The sequence below is a fragment of the Antechinus flavipes genome, chromosome 2, assembly GCF_016432865.1.
Source record: "Antechinus flavipes isolate AdamAnt ecotype Samford, QLD, Australia chromosome 2, AdamAnt_v2, whole genome shotgun sequence".
NCBI lineage: Eukaryota > Metazoa > Chordata > Mammalia > Dasyuromorphia > Dasyuridae > Antechinus > Antechinus flavipes.
Window position 1 is genome coordinate 632,791,149 of NC_067399.1, and position 14,700 is coordinate 632,805,848.

General features: G+C 37.7%; 1 protein-coding gene across 14 annotated transcripts in view; it reads left to right on the forward strand.

Annotated features, from left to right (window-relative positions):
• Positions 1 to 14,700, forward strand: part of KCNMA1 (potassium calcium-activated channel subfamily M alpha 1) — an 891,121-nt gene that overhangs the window by 560,728 nt on the left and 315,693 nt on the right. For all 14 annotated transcript variants that reach the window (XM_051982028.1, XM_051982029.1, XM_051982030.1 and 11 more), the window contains exons 4-5: positions 4,856 to 4,949; positions 8,180 to 8,291. In XM_051982028.1, the coding sequence (XP_051837988.1) occupies positions 4,856 to 4,949; positions 8,180 to 8,291 (206 nt within the window). The remainder of the gene's footprint in view (positions 1 to 4,855; positions 4,950 to 8,179; positions 8,292 to 14,700) is intronic.

The following is a 14,700-nucleotide window of genomic DNA, read 5'->3' on the forward strand; positions in this document are numbered from 1 at the left end:
CCATTACAGCCACTCAAAAGTGAGTAGACAATCCTGAGTCAGGAAGGTTAAAAAAAAAAAAAAGAATCTTGAGTAAAGGCCATGATTGTTCCATTCATAAAAATATTATTCAGTGCCTACAGTTTGTGGAGAGCAATTTGGCAGAATGGCTAGAAAGTTATTATTGTACCAGGAAATCTAAGTTCAAGTTTCAGCTCTGACTCATAGTGCCTGTACGACCCATTCTAGTTCTAGGGTAGTTCTCTGAGACTAGAACAGATGCTGACCTGCATTGGTGGAGGGAGCTTCCTTACCTGGGAATTTCCTATGCACATGAAATCATAAGTGTATGATAAAATCTTCCACTGTATGTGGAAGAGAAAAATATCCCAGCACTAATGCCATGACTGGAACACAGTTAGTGCTTTCATTCATTGACCTAGCATGTTTTGCATTGTAAGTACTTTATAGCTGTCTTTTAATTCATTCACTTTCTTAGCATAGGGACTTTAATAGATGAGGCGTCATAAATGTCAAATTGTGAATGGGCAGAGGGGAGGTGCAGTTGAAAGACTATTGCTGAATCAGAGTTGTGGACTTCCATCTAAGTGAACTTTCACACGTTAAATCTAGGGATTCTTGGTTTGCTCTGTTGGCATTCCACTGATCTCTTTTTTTTGATCTCCATTGAATCGTAATTTGCTTTGTCTTTCCATAGCCCTTCTGTAAATGGACCTCAGGCTGAAGGCTTATTTGGATTTCATGTTATATGGATAAGTAAGAAAAGGAATGTTTCCTTCGAATCTAAATGGATACTCATGTTTAAATCTGGAAAGATAGATAGAAAGATAGATGAGACACTCTAGTGTCTCAGGTGATCATGTAGGTTTATTAAGGTGCTCTCATAAGAATCTAGTCAAGGGCTTAGATACATCCCTAAAGTTTCCTCTCTGGGTTTTAGGTGTTTTACTACTTCCTCTCTGTTATGCCTCCTGTTTGTAAATTGGTAATCCAAATCTACGTGCAGACAAACTCTTTTATAACCCGCCTAGAAGTCACAAGTGGTTGAGCTAGGTGATTCCATGTGAAACCAGGTGTCACTTGCTTGAGGCAAAAATGAGATGAAATAGGTTAATTTTCATCATTAGCAATTAAATATATATTAAACCCATGTCAATGAATTTCTTTGTTTCTTAACTCATGAAGAAGAGCCCAAATGACTGGTTATTTCTCTGTCCCAACAAGCAGCTGTCTCACACCTTCTGTGAAAAGTCAGTTAATAAACATTTATTAGGCACCTTCCATATAATAGGTGCTGTACTAAGTGCTCAGAATACAAGGAAAGGTAAAAGATAACATGTGAAAAGCTCTAATATAGAGGTTCTTAATCTCTTTTGAGCCATGGACCCCTTTGACAGTCTGTTGTAGCCTACGGATACTCTTTCTCATAATAATAATATTCTTAGTCTCCATAAAATAAAATGCACTGAATTTCAAAGGAAACCAGTTATATTGAAATATAGTTATCACTTAAAAAAAATCATGGACATCAGGTTAAGAACCCCTACCTAGGAGTTCTTTTTATTTGGAGTTATAGCAAGCTGTCCTCATTGATCTTTGAGATGAAGTCCCTCTGGAAAAGGAAAAAAAATGCCTTCTGTTCACTATTGGCAACCTATCTCACAATGAATAATATCATATCTTTCTATAACACCATGGAGTTTCCCCAGGGGCTCTTCTCATATGGGTAATGAAATGATCCTGGGTAGGAGGTCTAAAGACTCTCATGTTCTACAGAAGCTTCTTTCTTGGGAGTCTCTGAAAGGGAGTGACTAGCAATTGACTGTCATCTCAGGAATTTACCACTACAGGTTCCTACTCAATGGTTCTATTTCCAGTCAAAAAAAGTAGACTGAAAATTTTCCCCTGGGGTCTTTGTAGCAAATAGAGGGTGACTAAAAAATAAATAAATAAATTAATTAATTAATTAATCAGAGTACGTTTTATTCTATTTCTACCTCTTCAATGACCATTTTTGGCTTCTCCCAATTCTCTCGATTCCACAATCTTGTTATAAACCTTGTTTCTATTGGCTGACCTCATCATCATCCCCAGTAAAATCTAGGAGCTAAGGAATTAATCAGAATCCCTACTGTTTAATTTTATAAGAGTTTGTACAGTATTGGATCAGATTAATGAGGGGACAAAGGGGATCTTCTTAAATAATCATAATCCTTTATTTTTTCTGACAAAACAATTGAGGTCCATAAAGAGATTTTCTTAAAGTCACACAAAAACTGTGTCTTTGTTGATATCAATTTCAAGATATCTGGCAGGAGAGATCAGAGGCGATGGACACAAGAGTTTCAAAGAAATCCCTTTTAAGATGGGTTGTATGCTATGCGTCATCCCATGTCCTCCACCTACCATCTCTCCTGCTGCTGCTTTTGATGTCCCGAGAATAGCAGCAAGATTCAGGGAAGATTACAGAGCCAAAATTCAGTGTTGATAAATTGCTATGAAATTTATACTGGGCTTGAGTCTTGAGTTCTAAAGCTATTCTGAGAATCAGCTTTAGTATGGAATGGACCATATTATTCCTCTTGTGGCATTTATCTAATATTTCCCTGAGCATGGGGAAAGAGGGGACCTCCAAATAGGAAACAGACTGCCTTCTATTCTAGCCTGGTCTAGATTTGACACAGTAATAACTAATTGGATGTGTTATACAGCCCAGCTCAAGGAGCCAAGGTAGATAGGAACTGTCCGTTGGACATACTATCATTGCCCTCTGCACTACTATGAATTCAATTTAGAGCTGAAAGAAACCCCTAAGGCTAACGAGTCAAAACCCTTCATTTTCTAGCTAATAAACTGGGAACCAGAAGGATTAGTTAACTTGGCTAGTACCACCCAGTCAATAAGTAAGAGCACTGGGGGTTGAACTGAAGATGCTCTGATTCCCAATCCAATGTTCTTTTACTTCTGGAGCAAATATAATTTCACTTGCTTAATGAGATAGGTTTAATAAATCCACCCCCTTTTAATATATAGCACACTTATATCCCAGAGACTTACACATCAGTGGGTTATTAGACTGCCAGGATCCTGCTCTTTCCTTCTACATAAACGCATTGTCTAGGAACTCTCAAGCCAAGTGATTTTGTAAACAGTTATCCCTTGTATTTCTTTGTCGTCTATTTTCAACATAGAAAAGCAAAGGTTTTTTTTTTCCTGTGAGAGCTACATGAAAATGAATGCCAACATTAGGGAAATATAATATTTTTCTCCTGTAACTCCTGTCTTCTTTTGAAGTTCAGGATTCTCCATTCATATTCTAGGGTGGGTTTACTCATATTCTTCTATCTTGGTAAAACTGAGTAGTTGTCATTTCTTTTATGGACTTTTGAGATAATGAATCCATTGCTTTTCTGTTGCTACCCCACCATGACTTCTTTAAATGCAACTCTAGGTTACTTTGAATGCCTGTGCAGAGGGTTTGCTACTGATCTGTGACCTGAGAGACAACAGGGCATGTCAAACTTGTACCATATAATGGGAATGGATAAACAGAGGTGCATGTGTAATGATCTGGGAGCCCCACAAATTTACTTTCCCTGGCTTTAAATGGATTCCTCATATTGGTACTGCTTCGATTCCTGCCTGTTGAACAACTTTTAGTCTTTTCCTTAACAGAGGTACAACTATACTAACTGGTATTTTGTTCAGTGATTGTCCAAGTGGGGATCCTGGGAAATCCTCGGAAATCCTCTGCCGTACAGATCTTAAGCTGGCTATTTTCTGGCTCCAGATGTTGACTTTGCTTCCTGCCTATGGATTATGGATAATCTGCTTCTCCTTTCCTCTCTACCTCTACTCAGTCTTTCTCATTTCATCTTACTCTTCTGTATATGATCCAGGCCTAAGGACTACCTTTGGTTGATTCTATTGCAGCATTCTTTATCTCCATCGACAGCTTTGAGATGCTTATGATGCTTTCCTGCTCCCCACTCAGCACAAACCTTGGCATTTTCCCACACTGATCACTGATTAATATCCTTGATGGAAAGACAATGGAAGCCTTGTACCAGTTTGTATAGTAGTGCCCCTTTTTGAACTCTTGACCAAAGTAGAGTGTGCTGGGGATTCGCATTGGCTGCTTGACACACACCCAGGCAATTAACCTGCATGCCAGAAAATTAACCCTTAGAGTACTGCTTCAGATTTCACCATGACTCCGGTGGTTGGGATTTAATTTTCTCTGGGGGCTAAGCTTTTCTCACAAGCTATGGGAGCCACATGAAAAAAGTAAAGTCAGACTATCCAGAACAACAGATATGAGAATCTTTACCTGATCACTTCCCTGGAATGTTTTGGGGCTTTTTTTAATTAAACACCTAATCACTTAAAAGTCCACCCCCTTTCCACACACAATACTCTTTAATTCCAAAAGGGATGTATGTCGAAGCTGCCTTAGTGGGTGTGAGGAACTCTTCTTAGCATTAGTGTGATTTCTCCCAAAGAGAGGTCAGTTCTTTAAGGGTTAATGTAAACTTAAGGACTTAGCTATCTCTCCTGCTTGTTCTTCCTCCTAGGTATCTGCATGATTCTTTTTAGATTTTTAGCTCAACCTTTGAATGATTAAAATGAAATACAACCAACCAATAAACAGACAATGGGGGAAAAAATCAAAAACACTGAATGGTTGAATGGACAGACTCGTTGGCAATGCTTGCTTGTATTTTCTAAGGGGTTGAAAGACCAAATGTCTAACACTTGTTTTGCTCCCTTCCCTTTCCCCTGAATTCCTATTTCAGAGAAGTGGAGCCCCAATACCTTGTACTTACCACTTGCATTTCTTCTCCTTGTCTAATAGCCCAATAGAATCCTGTCAGAATTTCTACAAAGATTTCACATTACAGATCGACATGGCTTTCAACGTGTTCTTCCTTCTCTACTTTGGCCTGCGGGTAAGTGTCAAGGGAGTGATGCTTACTTTGGGGATGGATGGAGACTAAAAAGCATATGTAGCTGGGTGGGTGAGGAGAAATTGGTGGGGGAGGGTTGGGAGTAGCAGCAGTGATTCCAATGTTAGTAGCTGCACTTTGGGGCAAGGAACCCAAGGCATATAGCCAAGGTTTCCCTGCCTTCTAATCTCTGAGAGAACCCTCTACCATCTGAGTGTCTCTTCACTAAAGTATTGAAGATCTAAAGAGAAGGTTATCTATTATATTGGTTCTATCTCTAACTGTTGCTCTGTTTCCCGATCATTCACATATAGCTATTCCCAACATTTCAAAAGGAAAAAAAAAGTTTCCTTTATTTTCGATCAGTTAGTCAACAAGCATTCATTAAGTACATACACTATGTCAAGCACCGTGCTGACCACAGGAACTTTATGCCTGGAATTAGGAAAACCTAAGTTCAAATTCAGCTTCAGATGCTTACCAGCTGTATGATCCTGGGCAAGTCATTTAATTCATCAGTTTTTCACCTCTAAAATGGGAACACACTGGGGAAGGAAAATGGCAAACCACTCCAGTATCTTTGTAAAGGAAATCCAGTCCTTTGGGTCTTGGAGGATTGGACAAATGAACAACAAAAATGCTAACTACTGGAATTAGAAACAAATGGAATTAGAGTAAGGGAGATGGGTAGTATAGTGAAGAAGAATAACAATAATAAACAATAAACCCTTATATAGTATGTTCCAGGTGCTGTACTAAGCACTTTACAAAGATTGATATTCACAACATCCCTGGGAAGGTAGGTGTTATAATTATCCTCATTTACTGCTGAGGAAACTGAGGCAGATAGAGCTCAAGCTCAGAACATTTCTGAGGCCAGGTTTGAGCTAAGATCTGCTTGACTCTCAGCTTAGAGTTTTATCTACTGTATAGTTTAGTCACCCCACCTTAAATTCTGTTTTAAATCCCAGGGATTAGGATAGTACCTGCAGGCAGAAGTACTGAGTTCAAATTTAACCTCAGACACTTACTAGTCACTCTCATAACCTCAGTCTACCTCAGTTTCCTCATCTATAAAATATAAATAATGATAACAACCACCTCCTCACAGTGTTGTGAGGATCAAAGAAGAGCTTATTTATAAAATGTGAACAGAGTATACTTGGCTCAGAAGAAGAGCTTGGTGGTTGTTACCTTCTCCTTCTGGAGATACAAGAATAGACCAAAAAAAAAAAAAAAAAATTAGTCCCTGTTCTCAAGAAGCGCAGAGAGTAATTGGGAAAATCATGTGCAAAAAGCCATGAACAAACAAACAAAAAGTCATATTCTTAGTGCTGCTTAAGATGACAGGAAGGTCTTGTTTCATGATGGAAGTGATCTTTGGGGGTCTCAAGTCCAAGTTCCTCATTTCACAGATAAGAAAATTGAGGTCCAGGGAGGGGGGAAAGGAAATAAGCATTTATATCATATCTCTAAAGTGCCAGGGACCATGCTAAGTGCTTTACAACCATGATACCTCTTGATTATTATAAGAACTCTTCCCTTTTCAGTTGAAACCAAGGCAGATCAAGGTTCATTAACTTGACCAGTCATGCAGATAGTAAATTTCTGACATGGGATTTGAACTCAGGTTTTCCTGGATGCTCAAGATCATGCAGGTAGTAAGGGTCAGAGTTGAGACTTTAATTTCCACTTTGAAAATATGGGGGCTAGTTTAGATACTTGATTTAGAACCACCATGTTAAAATATTTTATTTTTATTTGACTGAACCTATCATTTCATGGCATTTGAAACTTTCAATAGGGAAATTCCTTTGTCAGAGGAAATCTACATCTACTCTACAAGATGACTCCACGGATTCATTCCCATTTCCTCCAAGTCCCTAAGAGCACTCTTTGAAAATGGTGGTAGAGGTCAATACCAACCCAGATATTTCTTACATATCTGTTCTTCTTCCCTTCCTTCCTTCCTTCCTTCTTCCCTCCCTCCCTCCCTCTCTCCCTCCCTCTTTCTTTCTTTCCTTCTCTCTCTCTCTCTCTCTTTCTCTTTCTTTGTTTCTTTCTCTCCCCTTCATTTCCTTCTTCCTTCCTTCCTTCCTTCCTTCTTTCTCTTTCTCACATTGGAAAAAATTAACTTGACTTAGATCCTGGGAATTCTTATTGTGGACTTTTCCTTTATCCATGTAGATCTGCAAGTTGCCTGGAAACCTAAGAAGCTAAATGTCTTGCTCTTGAAAGCAGGACTTCATGATACTGAGATTTGCTCTCTATATAATATGTCATGTTACCCCAGCAGATTTTAAGTACCAGAGTTATCATTTGGCAGTTCCATGATGGCAGCGTACGGTTTTATACACTGTGAACTCTTACAAGATATAATTCCAAGAGACAGTACAGAAAGTGACAGTGGATAGAGAGCTGACCTCAGAGTCAGAAAGCTCTAGGTTCAAGCCCCACTTCTAATACAAATTAGCATTGTAACATTGGACAAGTCAGCTTACCTCTCAATGATTCCAGATGACTTTCCAGGACTCCAAGATACAGAACAGTTTTAGAAATGAGGGTATGCTGAAATCACAAGAGCTGATTGTTAAAATTTTAGTGTGAGCATTTACACTTCAGAAATCAGCAAACACTGCAAATCAGGGCTTGTATAATTGTTTTGTTTTTGTCTAGGCTTAAGAAAATGATAGAGAAAATGTTAACAGTGCATATTAAATTTAAAAGTGTGTCATGTATACTTGTTTTTTTTTTTTTTTCTGAGTCATCAGATTAAATATTTGCCATCATATCATTGGTTAGACGGAATATCCTCATTGTATTTTGTTTATATTCTTGAAATTCCAGGTTTAGTTCATAGAATGGTTTTTAAGAAGAATTTGGTATGTGTGTATGCCTGTGGAAGTGTATCCATTTGTTTAAATAAGAAATTAAGAGGATTTGACATCGGGTACTTAGATGATAGAACTATGATCCTAAGACCCTCTGGTTTCGAAAGTTAGCCCCTGATGCTCTCAGCAACAGATAAATATCATAAATGACCTGCCCCTCTCCATGGGCTCAAGTGGCACATAGCTCATGAAAAAACTCTGTCTTCAAGGCAAGATGAACCCACCATTTGATTGCCACTTCTGTAAATTCTCCAAGTATCTTTTGGAAATGGCACTGGAGATTAACACCAGTCTCAATGCTCCTCATGTGTTTTCTTTTTCTCTCCATTCTTTCCTCCCCAGTTTATTGCAGCCAACGATAAGCTGTGGTTTTGGCTGGAAGTGAATTCAGTAGTAGATTTCTTCACAGTCCCTCCAGTCTTTGTGTCAGTGTATTTAAACAGAAGTTGGCTTGGTAAGTACTTTCTCGCCTTTTCCTTCACATCATTGGTATCCAAGCTAGTGCTATTAGCCTTGAGCAGAGAAGAAAAGGTAGGTTGGCTTTTTGGAAATGTTCTATCTAAGCTAGAACCATTTTGGGTATTGAACTGAGTGGTTTTTTTTTTTTCTTCCTGAGCCTTGGAATCTAATAGGAATAATTTCCCATAAAACTATTCCAACACTAAATGATGGTCCAGCTTGTATTCAGGTAAAAGTACTAGGTTGTTGGTGGAGACAGAGAACTAGAGAGATCATTGCCTAATTTAATCAACTTTCAGCTACTTCTCATCAGAAAATGTGATGACAGAGCTGGACAGAAACCCAGACACATGGAGAATTTATGTTTGTATGTTTTCAGGGACACCAGTTAATCAGTAAACATTTATTGTCTACTGTGGATCAGGTACAGCTTGAGACAAAAGTCTGATTTTGAATGCTGGTAATGAGTCAATAAATGTCTATTAAGCATCTACTATATAAAAGCACTTTGCTGAGCACAGGGGATACGAAAAGGGGCAAAAGACAATCCCTTCCATGAAGGAGCTCACAGTTTTATGGGGGAGAGAACATGCAAAGAATTATATACAAACTATATAAATCAGAATAAATTAGAGGTAATTGACAGAAGGAAAGCATTAGAATTAAAGGTGATAAAGAAAAGGTTGTGGTAGATAATGGGATTTTAACATGACTTGAAGGAAGCCTCAATTAGAGATGTCATTTTTAAATAGGCAACTAAATCACATAAGTGACAAAATGTTGGATTTGTCATCAGGAAGACCTGTATTCAAATCTTGCCGTATGACCCTGAACAAGTTACCTAACTTCTCTCAGTTTCCTCATCTATAATAATAAAACTTACTTCTTATATTTGTTGTTCAAATAAAATGAAATAATGATGTTAAGTGCTTTGTAAGTCTTAAAGCACTCTACCAAGTCTAGCTATTTTGCTTATCATTATCATTGTTATGACATACTCTAAGCAAAAAAAAAAAAAAAAAAAAAAAATTCCCTGTTGCATATTAAAATATAAATATTCCTAGAAAAGATAATATAGTAGTTCTCTGTAATTTTAAATGAAGCTTGAATACCATCCCTTGAAAACCAGTTTTGAGAAAGAAGTGCATATAAGAGAAAAAGAGCCAGAGAATACTGGGGACTTTGATGGAGCAAATAGTGCTGCAGAGGGAGCAAAAGCATAAGAAGTCATGGCAAAGATACTCTTCCTCCTTTAAGCATTTTAAGGGGTGTCCATAAATGGCTATTTACCATTAGTAAGTAACTTTTCCTTTAAAGAGAGAGATGACCACCATTAGAAACAAATATTTATGTATTTGTGCATTTGTATAGATGTGTAAAATGATTCAATATACATTTCTATTTCAGTTCTTTCTTGGGATGAAAAAAAAGGGGGGGGAACTACATGACAACTTTATTATATATTTAAGAGGAATAGCAAGTTGTGCACAATAGATTTTCAGTTTCATGTAAAATCTTTTTTTTTTTTTTTTGGTTCATTCTATGTCATGGAAATGATTATTTTATTTCGCAAGTTCAAAATAAAATAAATACAATTTTTTAAAAAGAGAAAAAGAGAAAGAGACAGAAGAGAGAGAAAGGGAAGGAGAGAAGGAGGGAGGCAGAGAAACTTTTAGATCATATATAATATGATGAAAAATGCTGGCTTTCACAGAGGAGCTGGGTTCAGTTCTTGCCTTTGTTCTAACAAATTCCATTGGCTTTTCTGGGTCTCAGTTTATTATCTGTTAATTGGCCACTGAACATTTGTGAACCCATAACCTTCTCCTTGCCAGAAACTCGGTCATAGCTTCAGAAAAATCATAGATTTTGAACTAGAAGGAATCTTAGAGATTTCTCATCCAACACTTTCAATTTAAAGACTAAAAAAAAAAGGGGGGGAGAGGAGGAAGAGACATTAAATGACTTATTTAAGGAAGTGACCTAGGAGCTGGAATTTGAACTGAAATCCTGTGACCCTGAGTTTAAAGCTCTTTCTATCTTACCATGTCCCTCAGTGGTTCAATGGGCAGCTCATCTTTGAAGGACTTAATATGGAGGAGAATAATTTTACTTCTGTCTATTCTGTTTGTTAAACTCCTACTGGTATAGGCTTTGGTGTAATATTTGGTTTTGAGCTGCCTCTACTTTCTTGGCTATAAGCATCATCTTGTTTGTATATTGTCTATTCTGTCCTGACTGATTAGGGTTCTCCCCACCTACTGTCTTTTAGTCTTGGGGAAGAGTGGGGTCCAGGCAACTAAAATGAAGAACTTTGGGGATTGTTTATGGACAACTTGAAGCTTAGTTTATCTTTAAGTCTAGCACATAGAATACTAGAACATGTATCTTAATACTTTGAGAAGATTCCAGAATTTTCCATCAATCATCAGCCTTTTCATTGAACTATTAGCAATGATATCTTGTTTATATAACACTTAACAGTTTAGAAAACAAATTCCCATATGTTTCCTCATTTGCTCTTCCCAGCAGCCTTGATAAACTTTATTATCTTTGATCATCACCCAGATTGCTCCCCCACCTCCCAATGTGTGGATGTATTCCAGGATTCTATCTTAGGACATTTTCTGTCTTACTTTTACTCTATTGTTTCAAAAATTTGCTCAGTTTCCATGGTTAATCATCCCTATATTAAAGGGATGGTGTGTAACATTTCTAAAGGGAGTCCATTGTTACTAAGAACCAACATCTCCAAGCAATGACTAATAGATTTATATGTTCAGTTTTAATCTTATCTCTTAGTGAGATCAAATCTGATCATGTTTGTAAAGTAACTGGCATGTAGTTAGTGCTTAATGATGTTACTTGCTTCTCTTACCTCCTCTATGCAAATGATATCTACTCTCTTTCTCTCTCTCTCTCTCTCTCTCTCTCACACACACACACACACACACACACACACACAGAGTTTATTCTTTTCCCTAACTTCCAGCACTACTCATGAATTACCTGTAAGATATTTCTAATTGAATATTCCATAGGCATTTCAAACTTAAGTGCCCTAAAAGGAACTCATTTTTCTTTTCTCCAGAACCTTTCCTATTTTTGTTAAGAACATTGCCTAAGTATATAGCCTAAGTGTATACTTTTTACTCTTCCTTATTCTTTGCTCCAACCCACCCACGCCCTATCCCCCAGCAATCAATTATCATGTCTTGTCTCTTCTAGGCATTAGGTGGCAAGGTGGATAGAGTCTTGGACTTGGAGACAAGCTGACAAATTTAAATATGGTTTCAGATACTTAACTAGCAGTGTGACTTTGGGCAAGTCACTTAATTCCTATCTGCCTTAGTTTCTTTATTTATAAGATAAGGAGAATAATTGCATTTACCCTCTAGAGTTGTTATAAGATAAAATGAGATAATATTTGTTAAATGTCTTATAAATCTTAAATTGCATAATAATAATAACAATTATTATTATTCTACTCCATTTGTGACAATCATCCTCTTTCCTTATATAGACATCACTCAAGTTCAGCTCATATATATTTCTGTTGCATTATGGAGCAGTCAGGTGGTATAGAGGAACAGACCTGGAGTCAGGAAGAATCATCTTCATGAATTCAAATATGGCCTCAATATTTATTAACTGTGTGATCCTGGGCAAGTCATTTAGCCCATCTGCTACAGTTTTCTTATTTGCAAAATAAGCTAGAGAAGGAAATGGCAAACCAGTATCTCTGCCAAGAAAAGCCCAAATGGGGTCATGAAGAATCAGACATGAATGAAACAATTGAACAACAATGTTGCCTAATCCTCATAATTGTATCACCATCTCTCAGCTCTGTCCCTTCCAATGCATCTTATACACAGCTGCTCAAGTTATATTTCTCTTATTCCTTTGCTCTAGTGGAGTCTGTGTACCAGGATTAAACGCCATCTCCTCTATCTGGCACAGAATCCAAGTCCAAGGTCTTTTCACATTTGTTTTCCTCATGCCCTCTAGTTTCCAGCCACAACAGCTTTTTTGCTCTGATCCATACAGGACATTTTACTTCCTATTTTTCTGTCTTGCACAAACTGCTCCCCAGCATGCTCTTTCTCCTCAGCTCCTGTCCTTGGAATCATTCTCTAGTTCCATCCAAGAACCGGCTTAAGACGGCCTACAACAAGAGGCCTCGACTGAAATACTCATTGACTAACCACCTGTTCCCCAGTTTATTGATTTACTTTGTGACTGTTGTGTAGATATGTGTAGCAACTTCTCAGTGTCTAAATACACATTGTTTCCTGTCTTCAAGTAAAATGTGAGCCCTTTGAAGATAGATGATTTCCTTTTTGTCTCTGCATCTCTAGTTCTATAGACATACCAAGCCCTGAATAAATTCTCATTAAATGAATGAACACTCCTGCATCATCTCTGGGGTTCATATTATAGGACCGTCTTACAGGGAAATTGCCTTTTAGTGAGGTGTTGTCAGAATGTTGGTAAGGAAACACCCAGCCCTGCCTTCTTATAGGTACACATCATTAATTTAACATATGGATTCTCCCATTACACAAAAAACCCAGCATCCTTCAGAAGTTTATAGCTAGCACTGGTGTGCTTGTCTCCCCAGCCAGAGATAAACTGAGCAATCTCATTCTAAGTGAAAAATAGCATTGTAATAAAATGAGACAATAATCCCTGTGAATGGGCCATCCCCTACAGGGTTGCCATTCTCTCTGAGTTCAGAAATGCTCCTTAAGTAATGACCAGGACTGAGTATACAATGAGGAAATTCATGTTCAAGCTAACATATACCTTTCTCAGAAAAGAGAATGATGCAGGCCCAAAGGCTACCTTCACCTTCTCCTTTTGTGCCAGGAATTAGCTGATGAATTTTGCCTTCTGATTGATCCCCACATTTCAGTCCGACAGAGCCTCCCAGTGGACCAGGTGGAAGGCTGAGAGATCCTTTTCTAAGACATAGTGTGGAAATCTCTCATGTTTTCTCTCTGTGTGTGTCTCTCTCTCTGCGTCTGTCTCTCTTTCTCTCTCCCTCCTTGTCTTTTTTACTGCTCCGAGGGTTATGCTTATGTTATTCAACAAAGGCATCTGGAGGACATAGAGAAAGAGGTCTATAAATTCTAACAATTCTCACATTTTGCTACGTAGTCTGGGGCAGTCACAATCTCATCTCCCTTCCCTTTTAAAAATGAGGTGCATCCTTGCACTGAATGAATTTATCAATAGCATTTTCACAAAATTACAGAATCTCAGAGTGCCTTAGGAGGCATCTGGTATAATCCATACCTAAAGCAAGAGTTCCCTAATCCCCTCTTTAGAAATGCTGACAAGTAGTTATTCAGTTTTTACTTGAGGGTCTTCATTGATGAGGAACCCACTATCTCCTGAGGCTTAGTTATGTTTTGTTCCTAAGTTTTCTTATATTGCAATAATAATAGCTAACATTCATATGATGCTTACTATGTGCCAGATGCCATGCTAAGTTCTTTATAATTATTATCTCATTCGATCCTCATATCAACTCATTGGGAGGTAATATGCTTGTTATTTTACAAAAGAGGAAATTGAAGCTCATAGAAATTTAAATACCTTGTTCAGAATCACCCAGCTAATAAGTGTCAGATGCTGGATTTGAACTTAGGTCTTCTTGACTCTTGATCTAATGTGTTCTATCCACTGTCCCACCTAGCGATTCCAGTTTCTCCCCATGGCTCCTAATTTTGCCTTACGGGGCAGAGTCTAATCAACTCTAATCTATGTTCTGCATGAGAACCCATATTTAGAGATTGCTATCATGTCTCACTTAAGTTTTCTCTTCTCCAGCTGTCTCCACTTCATTCTTTGGAATTCATTCATTCATTCAGTGGAAATAGATTCCTATAATCTATGTTTTCTGGTCTAGTTCTCTAGTCTAGTCTGTCCTAATTTCTCTCAGATATTTCTCATAGTCATCTGCACTTTTGAAACTAACCTTATGGCACTTTGGGGCCTTAAGTAACTTGAATTAACACTAATAGTACTGATTTTTGGCTTTTTAGCATTTAGTGACTTGAAGTAATGGCAATAACCCAAGATTTATTAATGCTAATGCAAGTCATAAATAAAAATGTCCAAAAGTGTGTGATCAAGGACAAATTCTGGGTTACTTTCTTCCTAGGTTGCATTGATCCATTAATCAATGCTCCTTTGGTCATTTTGGGGATTGAAAGATAATAAGCATTAAAATAACACCTACTATGTTCCAGACACTATACTAAGCACTTTATACATATCTCAGTTGATCCTCATAACCATCCTTTGAGGTAGGTGCTTTTATGATTTTCATTTTACAGTTTAGGAAAAAAATAAAGCAAGCAGAAGTTGTGAGTTACTGAAAATCACATAGCTGGTTA